The sequence below is a fragment of the Perca flavescens genome, chromosome 13, assembly GCF_004354835.1.
Source record: "Perca flavescens isolate YP-PL-M2 chromosome 13, PFLA_1.0, whole genome shotgun sequence".
Taxonomy (NCBI): Eukaryota; Metazoa; Chordata; class Actinopteri; order Perciformes; family Percidae; genus Perca; species Perca flavescens.
Genome location: NC_041343.1, coordinates 11602803 through 11625441, shown reverse-complemented (window position 1 = coordinate 11625441; position 22639 = coordinate 11602803). Strand labels below are relative to the sequence as shown.

Genomic DNA, 22639 nt, shown 5'->3' with positions numbered 1-22639 from the left:
ATACATAGTTTAAATTACATCTTTCTGACAAGGTTCTGCTAAACTAATCTGTGTTGTACTCTATCCCAAGGGTAAATTTTAAGACCCATGTTTTTTTCTTAAATTACATGCTAACCCTTGGTCATGTAATAAACAGGCACCTATACATATTTGCATTTTGTGCAGATGGTATCTTTTCACATGTTTCTGTCACTAATAGTGAATCACTTTGCCAAATTAATGTGTACTTGTCTTCACATTCTCCTAATGGGAGAAGACTGAGTTTAATGTATTTTAACTTTACATATTTTGCCAACTGACTTTAAAGGAATCACTCCTGTGTTCAAGACATGTCTTCAATTTGCTTACATATTACAACAATTATGTACAATTCAGTTAGAAAAGTAGGTCAATGTCTCTTTCCTATTAGGTCTGAATGGCAGTTTACCCCCAGAGTGATAATCCTGCTGTAATAACCTGCAGTCATGGTTGTAAAATTGAGGCATCAGCGTTGTCGGTTTCTGCACCCCCAAGCAGACAAGCTGATGGGCAGGAAAGGACATTAGCCTGCTTTCATTATGTCTAATGACTCTAATGCTGCACATGACATTGTTTCTTGCTAAGTGAATTTGCCGGTCAGACTGGTGTAGATTAGTGATAAATGACCACTTCATTATCTGTATGTGGAACAGAACCACATTTTGCTGTTCCCTGGTTTGATCCTTTTAGTCAGATCCTTGGCCATTGTTTTTAAATTTTAGATACTTTACTCTGAATTCTGCTGCACAATGTATGTCTGTATAGCGAAGTAGGCTTATAATAGAAATCATTAATTTCACATCATGCACACATACATATAGATAGATATAACCAAGTACATTACCTGGCTACCCTCTCGTTGCCAGAAGACAGTGGGCTGAGGTTTGCCCCTGGTCTCGCAAGGAAAGGTAGCTGTTCGTCCTTGGGCCACAATCTGGTCACGGGGTCGCACCACAAACTGGGGTGCCTCTGAGGTTAAAGGTAGAATAAACCATAACACAATAGCAACACATTTGCACAGTGCGTATTATAGACAGGACTAGTTGAAAAAGACAAATGCTTGGACTGAAGGTCCAGCTGCAAGCTAAAAGGTTCATGCATTAGTTCTCGGCTATTACTTTAAGAACTATTTCTTGACTATGCCAATCACACAGGCCATTCATCCAGCTGCCAGAACACCAGAATGAATGATATCGACTAATTTGCAGGATGCCTTAACGTCCTCCTCAATTTGAGTTTTTGAACTAGGGCATGTCAATCATACTGTATCTGGACACCTTGAAAGAAGTGAGGTGGTAAATTCAAACTGCCAGAGGAAGTCAGGGGTTGATAGTAACAATGTAGATATATGCATGTCCAATATTAGTTTGATGAATGTGTTTGTGGAATGCCACAACAGCCCATGCATACATGTGTGTGATCAAAAACAGAAAGAGAGCAACGCATGCCGAATGGGATCAGCTCTTACTTACCGACGGGGCGAGCTGGTGACACAACAATGGTGTGGGTGAGATTAACACACAGCACAGAGAGAAAGAAAGCAGAGGAGTAGAACAGAGGGACAGAAAAAAGAATGAAAATCAGAAATGAATGAGATGGAGTTGGGTTTCCATCCATGAAGTTCAAGGGGGAAGAGGTTGGAGCTCAGTCACCAAAAGCAGGTGATGGCACGGGCCTCAAGGAAATGGCACCTTGGCAACGTTAGGAGGGGAAGGGTACCCATTGCCAAAAACCATTGGCTGAACAATTTATCTGTTATTCTTCTGTCAGAAGAATAGCACATTCACACAGATCTGTTTGTATATCAAGTGTTTCGTGTAAATGAAACAAGGGCAGACTTAGACTAGATTAAATTAAATTGATTAAATAGCAGATTATAATATTATATTATAATATTTAAAAAATCAAATCATTGACATCTGGCTGACAGTCATGTATTTCTTTTGTCACACCTATCACATCTCAACATCAGCCCAATAAGAACTTTAATCAGTGAAAGTAATTACAAGCATATCCCAAACAGCTAGTGGATATATAACATGAATAAACCAATTAAAACATTCAGTTAAAGAGATAGTTGGGATATTTTGAAGCGGGGTTGTATGAGGTACTTATCCATAGTCAGTGTATTACCTTCAGTAGGTGGCAGTCGGCACACCCCAGTTTGAAAAAGTAAACAGGACTGGCACAGAAGCTAAGCAATGTACTGTAGGCAATGCACGGGGCCAGCAGACAAAACAAAGTCCCACCTAAGAAAATCTATATCAGTGTAAATGTACACTGTATTTACAATATTTTCACCGCTCTACTGTCAGACAGCCCTTTCCTATGGCACTACATTTCCTCAACTGTAGAACTCCCCAATTCCTCACGCCGTAGATCAGCTGTTTGTGTCAGACTCTCTCTTTTGGAAGAGACAACAAATGCAAGAAAATAATCAAAACGAGTGATTAAGACAGCGGCGAGGAAATGCCGTTCACTGTGGAGACGAGAATACTGTAACCGGAATATACAGAAGAAGAACTTTTGCAGAGGGAGACTGAACCGCTGAAAGAGAGAGAGGGAAAACGTCTGTAGAAACTGAAGGAAGGGCTGTCTGACGTCAAGGTAAAGCGGTGGAAATATTCTAAATATAGTGTACACTTAAACTGAAATTGTTTTTTTCAGGTGTGGGACTTTTAAATTGGCTAAAATACATAGCTGATGGCCCCATCCACACCAGTACTAGCTTAGCTGCTATCTTGATACTCCTGTCTGTTTCTCCAAACTAGGGGCATGCTAACCATCCTCTACTGTAGGTTATACACTGACTATCGGTAAGTACCTCATACCACCCCGCTTCAAAAAAGCCAAAGTATCCCTTTAAGGTGTTTTTTTTTCTCTCCGTTATCATTGATAATTTCCTTTCCTTTCTGAAAATGTCCAGTCAGGTGTTTACTGCCTTAGTGCAGCTTTTGTATTAGTGGTCTGTGTCAACTCACTATACATGTCATATTATATTTAAACACAAATCTGGCTTAACATAAGGGATATGTCACTCAAAATATGTCTTGTTTAGCTCCAAAATCAATCTTAAGATGCGGTCAGGACATCATTTCAGGATATAAAACAATTCATGCATGAGTAACAGGAACAAGAATACGAATCCAATATATAAAGTATAAAGTAATAAAGAAGGAATGACAAGTTTATGTTATGATTCATGTGATGTACAGTATGTATGAAGATGTATGATGTACTTATCGAGGTGTTAAGAAAATGTTATGGGTTGGTTTTGAGCCAAGTGTTACTAATCTCAAATTGTATGAACAATGTTGTCGTGCTCTCCATTTATAACGACAATGTAAAGAGCAGAAAGCAGAGGGCCTCTGATTTGGCAAATATATTGTTTTTTATTGTTACAATATCAACCTTTAGTATGAAAAAGCTTCCTCACATTGATATGGTGTAAATGTGGAGTGAGTGGGCTGGATGGAGAATAAGCCCCCCAGGAGAAGTCATAACAGTTCTCTTAAAGTTGGTTAGATTGTTCACATCTGGAGCCTGGCTGGAGATCTGGAGCAATCAACTATTATATGAAAGAAAAGCTGAGGCCAGGCCCAGCATTTCAGCAGGGGGCCAATAACGCTCGTAAAGTGGGCAATAAAGGACTGATTGTCCTGTGGCCTGCTTTGGGAGACACAAAAAATATCAGGGACGGGTTATGAGTTTGCTACGAGTGAGTCCACAAGCAGTTACCCACCTCTGATAGTTAGGTAGGCAGAGGCCTCCAGTTTACCCACGCGGTTCTCTGCTAGGCAGGTGAAGGTTCCCTGGTCACTGACTGATGCTTTCTTTATCCTCAGCAGGAAGTCCTCTTTTTCATATCTTATGTCATACCTGGCAGACAGAGAAGAACAGTGACATCGAGTCAAGTGGCATCACAGGTTGATTTCATGAAACGGGAAGATCAATAACAATTATGCACATCAGAAATCTTCATTTTAATGAAGTAAATACAATCGACAAACACCGAATTGAATCAAGGTTGCGTAAACGTGTGTGATGTTTCTCGATGGAAGCTTTTACGAAGGTTGTGTCATTTTTGATAGAATAAAGACAGACTTTCTAAGACAATTAAGACTCCCTGCTGCACACACTCTGCCACAGTATCAGAAAAAGGGGAGCAATTATGCTGAGATGAAGGCACGGCAAAATGAAAGGTGCTTTCAGCTGGAACCCTGACTGTTCCACTATTTCAATATTTATAAAGACGAGCCACCCACTGTGGTGTGGGCTGTGCAGTATATGCTTTACAATATGTCTGTGTGTGTGTGTGTGTGTGTGTGTGTGTGTGTGTGTGTGTGTGTGTGTGTGTGTGTGTCTGAGAGAGAGCAAGCAAAAGAGAAGAAGCAGAGACAGAGGGAAAGACAAACAGTCTGAGAGTAAGGGAGTGGCACAGTCTGACAAAGTGAATTTGATGAATGAGCCAAGCAGTAAGAAATGACTAATTCATAGATATGTTCCTTGCACCAGTGTGCATCCGCCAGTGCAGCATACTGCAAGGCAGCAGTGGTGCAGTTAGAGTGCAGCGAAACATCTCAGCTAGCAAAGTTTAGATAAGCACCTCAGAGGGGCTACAGACAGAACGAGTAGAAGAGCAAGGAGCCGGGCTCTCCCTCTCTAGGGTCCCTTTTGGCGTGAGAGATCCTGTGAAATTGTCTAGCCAGCCATACTGATTCAGAGACAAGAGGCAAGTCAGGCAGAGAAATGGCACAAAGGGTGAGAAAAAGTCACATTTGAAGTAGATGTTCCAAAGGGTGTGGGCAGAATATCATTGGGGGTTGAGGGGTCTGTCCAGAGTCTGCTGAGGACTCCATTCACAGCACATCTCTGACCCAGATACAGCCTTCCCAGGAGGCTGACGGGTTTACGAAAGAAGTGGAAGGAGGGAAGTGAGGCGAGGTAGGCAGGTCTGAAAGTAGGACATGTTTCTAGAATCAAGGGGTACTGAGGTAGAGGGCACAACACAGGTGGGCAGACAGACTGCCAGACAGAGACATAGGCAGTTAGTCTACCTCACAATTTATTCTGACACACCAGAGAGGGTACCATTCCTTTTTCATACAGCAGCAATGGCTTGTAACAGGTGTTAGTTAAACTGTTTCTCTTTCCATAGGGGATTGTATTTCTTTAGTAGTTCTTTTAAAAGCTAAATAATCAATTAAACAAAGTTGCTGCACAAGGTTTTGAGTATCACAGGCTCCATATTTACTCAATTGTATCTGATTAGTTGGTACTCTTGTGTTTGATTTACTTGATGCTTGATTTACATGATAGCAATTCCAGTAGTAATTGAATACATATCCCAAAACATATAAGTGCATTATATATACATAATTACACAGTTCATTATATATACATAATGAGTTTTTTTTTCAATCAAAAGCAAGAGAACGGTTCAGCGTAATAGATAACAAGTCAAACAGATTATAAGCTATATGGAAATGCATTGCTACAATACCCAGTACTGTACCAAGTCTGATTTAATATGAAATTAAGTTATGCATCTTAATCAGGTTTCTCACAATTAGACAAGGTTTATCCAGGTTTACCCAGGTTATTTGAAACGTTATAGGATTTACATGCATCAATCCATAAGCAGTTTACATAAGCTTGTGAATGACACAGGTTGCTGTAATTTCTAATGATGTATCTGAAATTGCCATGAAAATAGTCAACAAGTTCAGAAAGAGTGCCAGCCTGTGTTTTGTGGTTAAATAAAATTGTTTGTTACAAACTGCTATTTATTACATAAATTGGAGAAATTGCTCAATTTAGTTGTAAAAACATTTAAGGTCCAGCTGAAATCACATTTTGTTATCCATTTTTGGCTCTAAAATAATGCCAATGTTTGAAATGTATTGTTAATAGTTTTATATTATTAAAAGGAATAAAATAAGTCTTAAACCTACTGTATACTCAGACCTAACGACAGAACTAAAAAGCTTTGATAGATGGCCAGATTGCATAATGAGACATACTGTAATTAAAAGTATAAAGCGCTGAGCAGTAACTGTTAAAGCCCACATGACAGGCCGATAATGACTTAAAAACAAGTGCCCTAATGGGATTGCAAGGCAATTAACATGTGCTTATGATGTGAGTACACAAGGATGAACCAAACCACAGGAACACCTTCGAATATGATGCAATACATACAACAGCATCACAAACTACCAAAGAAACAACCACAGAAATAAATCAACACCTTTCAGACTGACTGGAGATTATAATCTTCATTTAGGTACTATTCCTTGTAGGGCTACATTGGATCACTTTATATATCGTCACTGTCAGGCAAAAATCTTGTATCTTCATATTTAGTCTTTTTTTTTACCAGAAATCAATGCTATAATTGGTCACCCTTTATGTTTGTCTGTGTGTTTTACAAACATTTAAATATCTATGAGGCGATTCCCTCTGAGTTAAATAGCTCAATAAAGTGTTTTTAAATTAGTCTTTGTTTATTTCCAGAAAAACAACGGTTTAGGACATACAAGGCTTTCACCCGATAGCAACAATATGCTTTTGCTGTGTCAATCTCTGAATATTTTAGTGTCTTATGTACACACACATAAAGTGTAGTGGTACTTGAAAGGGAAAATTAGTCAAAAGCAAACAATGGCTAGACTTTCATCTGTTGTTAGCGTAGTAGTTCAAACAGCAAATAATGAGATTCTCTGCAGCTAATAAATTAGTTTTGCCACACTGATGAAAGTCTTGCATGCGTAATATGTTGATTTTTGACTTTTATTGTATAAATATACACACACACCAACACGCAAGCATCCACAGACATATGCACAACACAGATTCACACGCATCCCTCACCTGCCGCGGGGAATGTCCACGTCCTCCTTTTTCCAGCGCAGTGTAGGAGGTGGGTCGCCATGAACCTGACACCTGAACTCTACAGCCTCGTCAACTAAGACCACCTGGTTCACAGGCCGTTGCACAAACACTGGTCTCTCTGGATGTGGGCAACACACATAACACGGATGCTAATTATACTTTTGAAAGAGTGGTGAATATTGTATGTGCTAGTGTGCAGTGAAGTCATGCTTTATTCCTTTTTGAGCCAGGCAAAAAGTGCATGTCAGAACTTACCAAACACTGAGAACTGAGCTTTTTCACTCTCTCTCTCCCCAACCATGTTGGCCGCCACACACACGTATATCCCCATGTCACTCTTCTTGGTGTTTGAGATGGTTAGCTTTCCTCCACGAACCTGACAAAAACAAATGCATGTAATTACAATGAATCATTCGAAGTGTTTACCATTGTAACAGCTCCAGGTGAATATGAACAGGTATATCACTGAGTGTGTGATTCAGAGTATAAGGGTCATGTAAAAGTCAGAAGAGTGCTCCCTGGGGAGTAACCCACCGTGATCCTGTCATCTTTGAGGTCAAGACGAGCTTTATCTTTCCTCCAGAAGGTGGTGGGTTCAGGATGCCCGCGTGGAGGCTGACACTCGAGACTGGCAGTCTCACCGACCGCCACCACCACATCCTGTGGGTTCTGCCTGAAGTCGTCGCGTAACACTACGAGACAAAGTAAAGGGAGCCGGGATTGTTACTCCAACTGTAGCAGTGGCTCATTTAGTAGATTAGTTTGAAGTTTCATCAGATTCCATTATGTGAACCAGAAAGTCGCTCTGAGACTGAGCTGTTGTGGGCTTACTGACCTCTACCACCCTTTTTCTAATGTGAGAGTCCAAAGATAAATCTATCAAATAGACTGCCTCACAGGACCCTCAGCAATCTCTCTGTCTTTAATAATACAGCTGTCCCCCTAAGGGGTATAATCATGGACTCTTCTTTGATTTCAGTAGCTTAATGTAAGAGCTTGTACTGTAAAGCCAGGTAGGATTAACAGTACACTATACATGGAAAACACATCTAGCAAAAGAGCAAGAAACATAAAAGGAAAGTAAAAACAAAAAAGGAGGTCTAGAACAATAAGTCAAAGATGATGCATTAAAATTTCAAACAACACAATTTCTATAGCCCTATAGCGGAATCCTAACACAAATCTCCTTACATCCCACGTAGGGAAAGTGTAGAACAAATAACCAACTGATGCTGCTATTAAGTTATATACATTTTTTGTAAAACCTCTCGTTGTGGGTTGCAGCAATGCAAATGTTGGTGCAGGCAGGTGGACAATTTGCCCTAAAGCTTGTGCTAGAAGAAACTTTATAGAGTCCATAATGGAACAGGTTCATCCTCTGGGGAGTATGAATGAGCCGAGAAGACTATAAGTAATAAAGTATACAACTACTGGCTTGATGATTGTGCTAGAAGGAAAGTCAGAGGGTCATCAAATCATTAAAACGCATCCTCTGGGAACCTGGAAATTTCCCAGAGAATTGGCAATATACAAATGCAATACAATAATCAATACAATCTGCACTTTGGGCTATAATATCCCAGTTGGGCTGAGACTTTTTTCTGAAACCTTGGATGAAAACAGCACTTTGAAGATGGGCCTGTACTTTGTATCAGGTACAGGGTCAGACCTTGGTTACTTGAAAAGATGCTGCACCACTGTATGTACGACAGCCCCAGTGGCCAGGGATATTGACTGAATTACTCCTTTATGAGGCTTTATGAAATAGCTAGGGAACAGGTGCAAGGTCTCATTTAGGACCAGAGTTGAAATGGTTTCAAAATATCTCATAAACAACAGCAAATGTTACTGAGATGTTCCTGTTAGAGGGTTATACTGTTTCTTTAAAAAAATACTTAAAGTCCACCATACTTTTCTGTAGAGGAATCAATACAGTAGCTAAAAGAGGGGCAACAACTCTATAATACAAAAAAAGAGCCTGGAATAATGACAGTTACTTGAAATACAGTTGGTGAAATATGCCAAAAATTGCTTTTTTTATCTTGAACATACACACCTTTAGTTCATTAGAATTCCATTTATGAGCAGTTATTTCTGCAATATTCCACTGTTGGACAAGCATTTAATTTTTCTATGGCAGGGATGTCTGTACTTGAGTTTGTGTGTTCAAAGGAGCGAGGACATCAAGAATTGTCAAGCAATGCCTGTAAAAGCTGTGCTCATGCATTTTGAACAGATGTATGAGCTAGCTGCTACTAAGTTAAAAGGTTACAGCTTCAACACTTCCTAATTCTGTCACAACTGTTATCCCAAACATCAATTCAAAAGCTACTGCTTTAAGTAGCTACAGGAAGGACTGTACTGTAAGCCATCACTGGAATTATGGTTAAAAATAGAGATCGCGATTCGGATCCTGCGATGAGTTGTGCCCGCTTTGCATTAATACCTTATGACATGTTGTTTTTATGAAAAGCCTTAATGTAAGCCAATTTTGAATAATGAAGGGCCTTGTGTGACAACAGTTAAAATAAACTGTTTAAAAAAAGAAGAAGGAATGTCGAAATAAAGAATTTAAATATTATTTTTGTCAAAGAATTACCAGCATGTGAATAAATATTGGCTGCTAAGTGTCATTTCGTATTTCAGATATAATAAACGACTAATGGAAAAATAGTGACTAATTGTAATTCAGACTTACTAGATGCAGATAATATCAGTTACGTAAATATCTAGGCAATTTTCTATTTTTGATTATCCAACTTAGTCAGTCAGTGCTTTGACTGTTTTTCAACAAATGTCTCGTGTAAATTAAGAGCATGGCGCATAACTAAAACAAAATAAGCATTTGTGAAGCAGTGTTGCGTTTGCTTTTCTTCCTTATTACGGACATAAGCTGTTCTGATGATAGGTAGCATGAGTTCCAAGTCCCAGAGGACACCTCTAGTGGAAAAACTAAATAAATAAGGAAGAAGCCAAGGGCCCTTCGGCCCAGCTGTCAATCACATCCAGTCCGTGCAGGAGTAAATGAGTCTCAGTTGCAGACACTACTTTGGCACAAACATATGCCCGACTCGCTGTAACATGGTAAGGTGCGCTTAGTGACCCATTCCGTACACAACTACATTCCTGCTCCTGTGTTGTCACATAAAAGATGCTTCTGTAACAGCAAAGCTTGTCTCAAGAGACTGTGACACCCAGACACACACAGGAAAAACTGGATAATTCAAGACAAGTAAAAACCTAATTACACAAAAGTAAGGCAGAGAATGGGTATTGCATCATATGGTGCTGGCAGTTTAACTGAACAATAGAGTTCATGTACAGTCACACAAATCTAAAAACCCTATGCCAACAAAAGAGACAAATAATGGTATGTAGAGACCTGCTAAGCCCATTTGGGCCGGGCTCGGGCCATTTTTCTTTTTTTTACAGATTGGGCTCGGGTCGGACTCGGGCTTATTTTAGCTTCTCTCCTCATTGTGCCCATCTTAGTAGCGTGTGACGTGTGTGTTTGCGTGTGTAGCAGAGACAGCGCGCATCAGAGAGCGTGCATCAGAAAGAGAGAGTGCATCAAAGCGCGCGAGCGTCAGAGAGAGCTTAAAAGTGATTGATGTTGGTCTAGGGTCGGGTGCAATCATATCTATTTAAAGGTCCCTACATTTTTACTTATTGTTTCAATTTCAGGGATATTTCCAATTTGCACATCACCCCAAAATTACAAAAAAAAATAGGGTTTTCATTTGTTTTATGATTGATGGTTTACATAATGAATCATGTCTAAATAAATTGGAAGTGACTCACTAATTGTATACAATCTCTTGGTAGTATGCTACTGCGCATTTGAAAGGGTATGGGGGTGGGGTCTTGTCCAAATACGTAAATACTGTGGGTTGTGACTATGTAATTTATTTAACCCCGACAGTATGCATTACCCCATTGCAATGACAGCTATCCCACACCACCAACACTGCTGTGGGTGTCCCCCTTTCCTTTCCTGTTCTCAGTGATAGGCCTCTGCAGGTTTCTGTAGGTGGTGTTCATCAGGCATTTGGGGTGGGGGTGGTGGTGTTGTTCTAATCTAATCAATGTGGAGCCCCTGTGGAGGCAGCACCTATGTGTAGTCCATTGTTGGGTGGTAATTATTTCAGATGGTGGGGCCTGCACCACTGCCTAATGTTGTCTGATTGAGTACTTCTCAATTATTCAAACAAGCCATTCAGGGGGCTCACTCGTTCACCAGTTTCATTTATCAAATCAGAAGGACAATGATTTGTAAATGGGCTTCATTTCATGGCACAATGGGTGGTAAAATAATGTGACAAGGTGGAAGTATCTGAATACAAATAACTATGCAGGGACTCATTATATGATTAATAGGAGAGAGCGGGGGTTGTGTTTTCGTTTAAATTTTTAGATATTCCATCTTGGCATCCTGATTTCTTGAGATCCTCTTTAGCTACAGCAGCACTCCACAACTGAATTTCATTTCACCATGTCACCAGCAGATACATGAAGATCCCACTTGAGATCTTGATGCATGTTGTTCAGCGCAAAAGCTCCCCAAATCATTCAAATGTAGAATATCAACTCCATTTGGTAACAAATACATGGATTTAGAGCAGCCTGTTTAGTCCTATTCAGTGGGGTGATGTTTCAAAACATCGCAGTGCATTTATCAGACAACACATTTATTATCCTGTCTCGTGTTAATGTCTCGTGTATCCATTAAGCCTGCATACATTTACTGCAGTGTCTCTCTTCAAGGATGCAACACAAAGTTGCTGAGTAAAGAAAAGGAAGTAACAATTCTTTGTTATGTTTGCATTTTAGTCACCCTGTCATGGCTGAGGGAAGGCAATGTTGGTGTGCCTGCCAGTTGTTCTGTGGTTCCAACACTTTGGCCCAGAGTGTAATGAAATGCCATGGAATCCGGGACAGACAGTAGTCATGTTTCCATCTAATTGTCAAGCGAATTTTAAGCAAACTTTTAAAATGTCGCAAAAAAGAAAATGCGAATTAGAAGCGTTTCCATCAACTGGTTTAGAGCGAATAAACTAGACTACGCAAGGAGTAGTTTAGTCACAAGTTGACGTTACACATGGTTGTAGATTGCAAACTGGCTTGCTAAATCAAAGAGTTCTTTGGCTAAATGGAGAGAGGTAGCATTGTACAAGTTGGACAACTGTGCAGAATACAGGGTTGTGGCAGAGACATTTGGTGTCAGCAAAACAACCATTCACCGCTGTGTATACGTGGTGTGCCGGGCCATACTATTCAAGCTGTTGAACCAATTTGTCAGTTTACCCGACGTGGCTGAGGCACAGGCAATAGTGCACCGCAACTGCACTACGCACCTTGTGCCACAAGTTTACACCACATTGGATGGGACCCATATCCCGATGCTTCCCTCATCCGAGTCCTGTGAGTTATGTGAGTTACATGTTCGCTACGTCACAACTTATTCAGCAAAGCTGTTTCCATCTCCCATTTTGCACATTAACTCTTTTTTCGAAAAAGGCAAAAACCACCTCAAGTGAGTGTAAAAACGTTTTTGCAAATTTTGCCATTTCCATCAACATTTTCTAATGCGATACTTAAAAATGCGCAATACAAATGCATTGATTGCAACATGACTAGTGATGGTCACGACGGGCCTTCTACCTCTCCTTTAGTCCCTGTCACCCACAACATTTTTGTTTTAAGCCAAGCTAGTCGCATGGCTCTAGGGGTGTCAATATCAGTCTGTCAGTTGGTCCATCACTTTAGTTCAGACTGAATATCTCTACAACTATTCAACTATTCCGCCGAGAGGGGCAATCCTGCTGACTTTGGTGAGCCCCTGACCTTTACTCTATTATGACCATGAGGTTGAATTATTTTAGTGACATGTCTTGACAACTATTGGATGGATTATAATGACATTTGGTACACACATTCATATCCTCCTCAGGATGAATTGTAATAACTGTGGTGATCCACAGATCTTTCCTTTAACACCATCATCTGGTCAACATTTTAATGTGACTAATACTACATTCAATCTACAGTCAATTCCCGTCATCCTTAGCTGCGTTCTTCATTTAGTGATACTTGAAGCAAATGTTAGCATGCTAATACGATAAAATAAGTGTGTTAGCATTTGGCTCTAAGCGTCATTGTGCCTGAGAGCTGTAGACTCTTAGTCTTGTTTTAATTCAATTAATTTGCATTAGCAAGTGGCTCAAGTGTGACTATTTCGGGTTCAGTGATATTCAATTTCATTTAAAATGTAGATTTGTCACAAGAATAACCTTAAGTGTAAATGTAACCAAAATACAAAATTAGACAATTAATCATTTTCCCCTGTGCATCCATGAATGTTTATGCATTGATGTGATTAAGGTGCTGCATTTTCTAATCATGTTCAGCACGGATTGAGTCAGTTCATAGCATTAATGAATTGAAAAAGACATATATTCTCTTCATAATACAAAATGGTAAATAAACAAGGTGTGACAGACAGATGGTGATCCTGACAAACTTACAACCCAATTAACTCGTGCAGCATTTTGTTTATTTCGTAGCGATCTGCTTGTTTGCTTGTTTGCTTGTGCGTGCATGTGTGTGTCTTTGAGTGTGTGTGCCTGAGTAAGCAGGCTGCTGTTCTGGCAGGGGAATATATAACCCCACCCAAAAGAAAATGGTTGTGGTAGCACTGTGAAGCAACACTGTAGAAGAAAAAAAGAAAGAGAATTCTATATGAGGAAAGACGAAGACACAAACACCTTGCGAGTTGTGTGTAACAGATGGCTATATTTCTATTCAGGAATCACAGATGCATTGAAGAAGAGATGTGCTGCGTGTGGACAAAGCTTGCCACATAGCAGGTTTAAACAGCAACAAGGTAGTATTATTTTATAAACATGCAATGTGCCTGAGCCTAATATATTTTGACGCTAAACTAACCATACTACTGCAGTTAAGCTTTTTACAGTTAGTGATCCACTGTCCGAAAATGCATTACAACAGCTAAGTGATTCCTTATGACAGTGGTCCGCTAAATTGTGGTTTGGAGTTTGCTGAAGATTTCTTTTGGACACGATAGCCTGTAGGGGTGTGTCACTTTCTCAACGGCAGCCAAGGATGTCCCATATCTGTCACATGCATAAACCGCGCACACATACACAAAAACACACACACACACACACACACACACACACACACACACACACACACACACACATACACACACACACTTGCATAAACAAAAGAAACAGCTGCCCTGTTCTTATTGCACAAACTTTGCTGATGACCACAACATATCATCGCTGCTCAAGAGAAAGACACAGAAATAAAGACAGATATGCCGACACACTGCTGGGGAAGAGAGGGGGAGTGGATAGGGCTATTTACAGTGGGGATTTTTTGAATAAATAAACAACTTAACATGTCTGTGTCCTAAAACAGTCATCAGCAATCAGTCAGGACTGCGATCAGCGGGGAGATGGGGAGCGTTTACACAGTGTCCCCGGAGGCTACGAGCCCAGCACAGATGTACATTACCTATTATAATCCTGCCTTTCCAACAACCCAACACAACATGAGTAAGCCAAGGCCCATTTTCACAGAAAGAATATGGTACCCAGCATGTAGACAACATTTCAATTGTTGGCATGTATTTAGGGTGTTCAGACAATATTCTTATGGGGAAAAACACAAAGGCACCATGGGTAAATCAATATTGTTTTTAAGGGGTAAATTGAATCCTACAGGGATTTAAGTCTCATTATAGAAACTCATTGGTTGTTGTGCAATTACCAACTCTAGTTTGTATTATTGGCCACTGCTTGAGAGTGTACATGGGTAAAAATGTCTCTTATGTTATTCAAACATATTTATCAACGATTGCTACCGCATATGGACCAAATATGACCCAAGTTCATTTCCACTTTTAAAAGCCGACATAAAATCTAATATCCAAGGCAGCATGAGATCAGGAGTTCCATGGTAACCGATGTCAGCAGTCTCCAAAATTCTAAGCAGGCACTTAGAAAACCTAGCACTGCTTCACTTTGCTTTTTTGGCATCATTAGTGTCGAGTCCAATTAGCGTCAATATGAAGGTTGGAAATAGATGCACAGTGAAAAGTGGGCACGCCTCTGGCAACACAAAATTTAGCAGAATTTTAGATGCAATTTAGTGTGGAATGCTGTTTCCCCCGCTGTTTCCTTTAGAATTATTCTCATTATCTTGGATCATAAACATAGAAATGGCTTTTACTTTGTTCCTTTTCACCCAAATTCATACCACATACAACCACAGGACCCATTTTATGCATATCTTAACTTATAACCTCTCTTTTTATTAGATACGTGAATGTGAATTCACACTTGTTATGCATTCTTTGGCCTTTGAGTTAGGAGCCAGTCAACCACCATGAAGGGTTAACAATAAACACCCTACCATTGTCATGTTTAATTAACCTCCATTCTCCTGTCATGTAATGTAAATTGAAATTGTGGATGGTATAGGAGGAGGATTCTCCCCCCTTCCACCACATCTCCATTCTCTCATCTCTCACTTGCCATGCCTCTAGTTACAGTAACAGCATTCCCTCAGACCACATTTCCACATCTATAATTAATTACTCCTGTCGCCATGCATTTCTTCACTGGAACACATTCCTCTATCTCTCAGACTAACCTTTGTAAATTTGCCTGCTCCCCCGAATATTTCATCTACTTACAACTGTAAATCCAGACACACATCTGTGTGCAGGGAATTATGCAAACATTTCTACATGACCTTAGTTCATGATTTTGCATTAAAGGATGATGAAATCCTCATTATTTGTAATTGTACTATCTTCTTAAGTATTTAAAGAAACTTTTCCCAAATCTGATTGAGCTGGGAGGCACATATGACCCGTGTTTATAAACCTGGACACTGCTCTGGCTCTTATTGGATGCATGTTTGTATATAAAGAGTAAAAAAAGAGAAAAAAAAAATGGGAGAAAACAAAATATAGAAAAAGACGATCACATTATTTCTCCTCAAAGACCATGGATATCATAGACCCTTACAGCAATATTGCGAATATGTACAACATGAGCTGGAAAATGAGTCAGGGATCAGAATCTAGCCTTTTATCCGCCTTGTTTCACTAAAGCAGCGGCCACCCAGAGAGAGGAAGACTTCTTACATGCACTCCTCTTCTCTAACTGAAATTATGCACGCTGCTGTGTTTCAGTCATCATCCTCATCATCATCATTACAATGGAATGAACTGGATAAAAAAAGCTAAATGCATTCTCGCGCAGACCTTTAAAGGTTTAAATAAAACTTAATTTTCTTTTCTACACCTTCCCTATAATTCTCCATAGGCTCTATAATATTTTTGTATTGCCTTGACTTGTTGATGTTAGAGAAAGCAAAAACCGTCAGTGACAATCTGTGCGTCTGCACCATCCTGCATGATCAAACACATCTCATGATGGCCAACAAAGATGGTGGTACTAATCTTTAGCACAACATTCTGGTTATATCCTTCTTTGCATGGATACAGATGGGCCACAATATGTGCATGTTTGGATAGTATATAGATATGTGTGAATGCATTTGAATAAATGCTTGGAGCTATGAAGCAGGGCACTGCACCCCCACTACTGCTGGCATTCGGCACAAAAGAAAACTAATTAATATGGTAATGTCATGCTACCACATCAACTGATAATATATGGTATTCTTTGTTTGCACTGATTTGACCTTTGATCTCAAAATGAGAAAATTAACTGGAATGATCAAATATGAGTGTAGTACACAAGGATCATGTGACCTGGAGGTGACGCCATTCATAGGCACATAATACATAATTCCTCACCCCCCAGACCCATCCACCATGTTACACACAGGACTGACATAGACTGATATCAGGAAGGGTCAAAATAAAATCGGATTAATACTAGATTTTTAAGGACACTGATTTCGATATTTGAGAAATAAAATTATATATATATATATATATATATATATATATATATATATATATATATACATATATATTTACATGAACAAAGATCTTGACCTTGCACAACATTGTACAACAAAATTATGAACGGAGTTGGACATTTCACCGTTTAAAAATAAACGACTATAGGCTATCGTCAATTGGCTGAGTACATCACAGGTTGTTTTTTGTCATTAAATTTTGCTAATTTAATGGCCTGCCTCCAAAGAAAAAGTGAGTGTCACAGCTCAGCAGGCAACAGCAAAGAAAACGGGGTGTTTTCCGATGAATTAAAGCAGTTAAGCTAGTCTCTGTTCGATGAGACCGAAAGAGAAAAGCTTGAATTCAAAAGGTGTCCGGTTGTATTTTTCTGTTTATTAAGGAAAATAGGTGTCACACACCTGCCTCAGTATATTGGCAATTGAAGGTTGTTGGGCTTAAGGTGGCTGGTTGGAAAATGTTCACATATCGCCCAACCCTATATTCTCTATGGTGGACAAACTATGTAATGGCAGCAAACAAGAAAAGTTTGATTTTCTGCACTGCATTTTTCTTGACATACAGTATATCTGAGAGCTACAAATTGGCCATCCGTGACGCTGATGTATCGGTGGGGTCGTAGTCAGTATAAAAGCCACAAGTCGCCTTTCACGAGAAAGGTTGGGGTTTCAGATTTATGTCTCAGTAACCCTAAGCTCCTCCCATCTCCACCCCAGCCCCCATCACCAATGTTCCACTGAGCAGCTTAGAAGATTATTCACCCCAAATCTCTGTTAATCACATATATGCACACCCCCTGGTAAACCCAAGGCCACCCAGCACAGATCCTGTTCATACATAGGCAGCAGCTGTCGGTGGTTGCCACTAACCTGCTGCTCTCCAACACCTTCCCACAATCTCTTTCTACCTCTTCCATCACATAAAGTGTCTAAGCAGATTAAAATGCACTATCTATCAGAAGAAAGATGTTGGTGCCACTTCAGAAAATGGCATAAATTTTTTATATATGACATTTCCATAGACGGATAGGTATGGAAAATCAGTCCAATCTTCCCGTGATCGGCCATCATGTGGTGATCAGTCTCCGCTGAGAGAGCACGTCGGTCCCCATGTGAACACACGTGCATATTCATGCACTTGCTGCTGAAGGTACACGCTGACACACACAGAGGGAGGTATGTGTGCAAACACAATCACACACAGCATCTCTTTCTGTTACACACACACAGAAATAAGAAAATTGTTCAATCCATCAACATCTTTATGCTGCAGACATTCACGTTTTAAGTTAATCACCTATCTCTTCATCCTCTGTCAGTCTTCCCCTCTATCCCACACACCCCTATTATAGTACATTTTGTGGCTTTGTCCAACTCTGTTTATCCAGCTACCTAAGTATTGGTTCCAACCATCATTCTCCACAATAACAATCAATCCTGTCTATCTACACAACACATCATCGCTCCATCCAACTCTCCCTAAAGACCAAAAATGAGCCAAGGTCCATATGAAAGAAAACAGGAATTCAAATATAGCAGTTCATTATTTGAGCAGAGTTTGCGGTGCAGTGGTTGACAAAATAACTGTAAACACTGACATGGCTAATCTCAGCACAGCTGTTAGCATTAGGTCCTTTAATCCTGGTCCAGATCGGTGATGTCCTCACACTGGCTTGAGGACAGATGAGCAATAGCCACCAGGCTGCCAAGTGGGCTAAAGGCAACAGACTGGCCTGACGCTTACTTTTAGACATGATAAGCTGTGAATCTGTGGGTCCTGGAGAGCAGCTCCAAACAGCACAGTCTTTGTGTGGCATCAAACAGCCCTTTGATTGAATGTGACTGAGTCTGCTGCAATCTCACACCCAAACTCAGAAATGAAGAAAAATAGGGGTGTCTGACAAAAAACTGAGGAGCCAATGTCTTATATTGAAATTACAATAATAAAACATTTTGTTTTTAGTTGGAACCAGCGATGAAAGGAAATGATTTAGCAGAATTACAGATGATGAATTGTTTTTTTTAATTTTATTTTCAAATTAAATCAACTCACACTTTTTTTATAATAATAGTTTATGCAAATACAAACTTTTTCTTTTGCCTAATTGTCTTAACTTATCCTAAAATGGGTGCAATATGTTTTGGGGAAATTGTCTAAAGGGGGAACTACATGTCTGGTTGCAGTTTTAAACATGTGGTTTAAAGTTTGGCTAAGTTTCAGTAACAAAACTACTGTATTGATTTAGGTTTAGGAAAAGATCGCATGGTTTAGCTAAAAGCTAAAAGTATGTTTGTTATGTAACTTTAATTATGTACGTATGATGACATAGCTATATATGTAACATAACGTACAAGTTAACTCAACATTAATATTTGCTTTCACACGGGACGCGAACAGCGATCTTCTGGGTGAAAGTTCTGTGTTTGTTAGACCCGTCCATCCTCCCTAAACTCCTCACTATGCAGATTTTGTCGCTCTTTAGACTACATCACCTGCTGACTTTGTCTTTAAACTAAAGTGTGTCATCGGACTTCCTCCTTTGCTCCCGTCAAAACTACTAAAATAAACATAAATATGGGTCATAATAAGCTGCTTGTACAAACTATGGGGTTGTTTTTTGGAGGACAGTTTCTGTTTTTTAAGATGGAAACAGCGCACATCTCTGCAAAAAACAAAGATATTACGTGTATCAAGAAGTCTGCTCAGATGTTCTCTATCAGGGACTTGAAAGACAGGGGGGGCTTAGCCCCAGGGTATTTGTAACCTGCGTTTTGCAAAATCAATCAGTCAAGAAACCAATATGTCAAAAGTGACAGACATATCCTCTTTTCCATTTCTACTCTGTTCCTTCTCTCTTATCCTTTAAGATAAAACAAAACCCTGATGCTAATTTCATGACTTCGAAATGCAAATTGTTCACATGAAACAACATCCAAAATGTCCAAAAACAGACAAACAGAGGCCAGACAGCTAATAAGTTGGTAAGTTAAACAAATATGACAAATAGCAGTACAAGAAAAAGAAAGAAATAGACATCACTGCATACTTTATCATGTAAGATATTAATAAGGATCCTATTTAAAGTGGCTAATGTCTAAATACAATAACCTGATGGCGGAAGGAATAAAAGATTTGGAGTAATGATTACTGTATATTGTATGTACTGTATGTAGAATTGCTTTCATTTTATTTTCACATGTGTATCTGTGGGCATGTGCTCATCTTTAGCCTAGCCTACATTTAGGCAACATCTACATATTTATTTAATTTATCACAGCCAATGAATGAAGAAAGTTAAATTGGTTAGAATATAGCTAGCATATATAATAAATATAATGAAATAATTTAGTTTAGGCTATGCATAGTACCTAGACCTGCCAACAAATGCTTATTGTTACAAGAAAACCAAACAATCCTTAGACCTATAGACCACTACTGACCTCAGAATAAACTGCTCTGCCAACCTCCTGCTTCTCTTTCTCTCTGCTGAAATGTCCATCTCATCTGCTCAATGAATTGAAGGATACGACGGTACAATAGCATTAACAGGGACCCTATCACATTTAGTTTTCAGTGACAACAATATTCTATGGGGATTGATATTGTTTTAGAATATGCCTACTATAGAGATAGGCTATATTATTGGCAATGAATAAAGAGTTGTGATTAGCTTGCTAAGTTAACCATTTCTTGTATTTCCCTCGTTCACTCTAACTAGACTTTAGTTTTCCATAGCAAACCAAAATATCCCCTTTCCTTTTTCTCAAGAAGACGTAGCTAAAGGTAAGCAGGTCATTAAAAACAACTTACAATTTCACTCTGTATCACTACGTGTAATCAATCTTCCTTTCACCATTACCATGTGTATCAGTGTGTGTATGTGTGGGGGGGAGGCTGCATAGCGAGTTCAGACCAAAGAGTAGCGACGAGACGAGATGAATCCCCCAGTTACTTGCAACGCTCTGAAAGCTGCCAGTTCACACCAGTGCAACGAGACGGTGCGGTGCATCATCTTGATAGCACGACTCTCTGTACTTCTGTCTAACTTCCGACTTTTTGGCTATTTTTTGTAGCTATATATATCATTTGTTGCATCTAAATATCAATGAGGATGAATCGAATTGTTATTGTTGTTCTTATTATTATTAAGGGGGGCTTAGGAACATTTTGGAGTAGCTTCAGCCCCCCTAAAATAAAGTCTCTGTTCTCTATATGAAGTATGTGACCATATGATTTTCTAGCCCCATGCTTTATCTGATTTTATCAAAAACTAATTATATTTGGTGATGCTTTCATAACCTGTCAATCAGAGTTCTAAATGACTTGCTATCACTCATCACAGAGAGCTCCTTCTGATGAAATTCAGCGCACAACACAGGGATTGTTCTTTTTTTCCTGGAGGCAATGCAATAACCCTTTAAATCATGGTAAAAATGACTGCTGTGAGAGGCTGACTCCAGAATGAAGTGCGGCACTTCTCTGTTGCTGACACACTGGAGCCAGCCTGCACTGACTTTACTGTCTGATCTGCATACGTCGCCATGTGCCAAATCCAATCCCAGTCTGTGGTGAGATGAACAAGAGAGGGAAAAAAAGAGACAAGAAAACATCTGTGTCTCACGTATCAGAAAAAAAGGTCAGAAGTGTGAGACATGTAATAAATGACTGACAGATGCAAGCACATACATGGATGCCAAGACATATTCTCTAGGTGCAAGGCATAAGGAAACTGACAATCCTGTTTTAATCTTCTGGATAAGGAAAATCAACCAGTCCTCCCACAGCATACAAACAGACCGTGCAAACAAAATACACCCAGTTGGCTTCCACAGCCTGTCCTCTTTCAACTAACTATTGAAATTCAATGATTACTCATTCAATTGAAACTATTTAATAAACCATGGCATCAACAGTGCCTATATGTAACTTTCAGTTTGTGTTGATTTTAGCGGCCGCTATGGACAAAAGCGGCAGTGTTTTTACCACACCTGCAGTCGTAAAGATCTTTTCTTTACGGTGCTGTATTACCGACTTAGAGTTAACGTGAGGTCATAGTTGCGATGAATGTTTTGCTCAGACAGAAAATCATTAATTTACAATAAGAGAATACGTTACAGATGCATCGTTGCATTTCAAGTGTTGCATACGGTAACTTAGCCTGGATGTATCGTAAGCTAAATCGGGTAATGTTATCACTGTCTAAATGGAAGGGGGACGTCATTTTATATAGGCTACTAACGTACAACCACATCACGCATTGTAAAGTTATTTTATGAATTGAAATAAATATATTACTTGAGGGCCAATTTGGGGTGGGTTTACGTCTCCATCTGTTGAAAGCCTGACCGACCGTCGTCTGTCGTTTAATGTCCTTCTTTTCTGTGATGGCCCTGGCCCAGTATCAGCCATAGCTACAATAGCGTTCTTTTCACTGTTAGTCCCATTTGCGGTTACAGGTCATTTATGATCATCAGATGAAACATTACACAGTTTCAGAAACATAAAAAAGTTACATATACTAACTTTAAAAAAGAAAATATCTGCAAACTACAGTATTTACCTTGAGTTAGTCTCATGCAGTTGAGCAGGGATTATACTTACACCTAAATGTAATTCAGCAATTCTGAAATGGAATGATATTGACTAACCCATTGCTAGCTTTGACAACCTTACCTGGTATGTGCAGGCCGCAAAATGTCTTAATTGATTCAGACCATTCATTTAATTGGCTTTTAAAAAGCA

At 39.5% G+C, this 22639-nt stretch overlaps 1 protein-coding gene across 1 annotated transcript in view; it reads right to left on the bottom strand.

Annotated features, from left to right (window-relative positions):
* LOC114566562 (roundabout homolog 2) overlaps positions 1 to 22639 on the bottom strand; it is an 87728-nt gene that overhangs the window by 26706 nt on the left and 38383 nt on the right. The window contains exons 3-7 of the mRNA XM_028595115.1: positions 7447 to 7604; positions 7168 to 7288; positions 6892 to 7030; positions 3761 to 3897; positions 863 to 987 (exon numbers count right to left, since the gene is read on the bottom strand). Coding sequence (XP_028450916.1) covers positions 863 to 987; positions 3761 to 3897; positions 6892 to 7030; positions 7168 to 7288; positions 7447 to 7604 — 680 coding nt within the window. The remainder of the gene's footprint in view (positions 1 to 862; positions 988 to 3760; positions 3898 to 6891; positions 7031 to 7167; positions 7289 to 7446; positions 7605 to 22639) is intronic.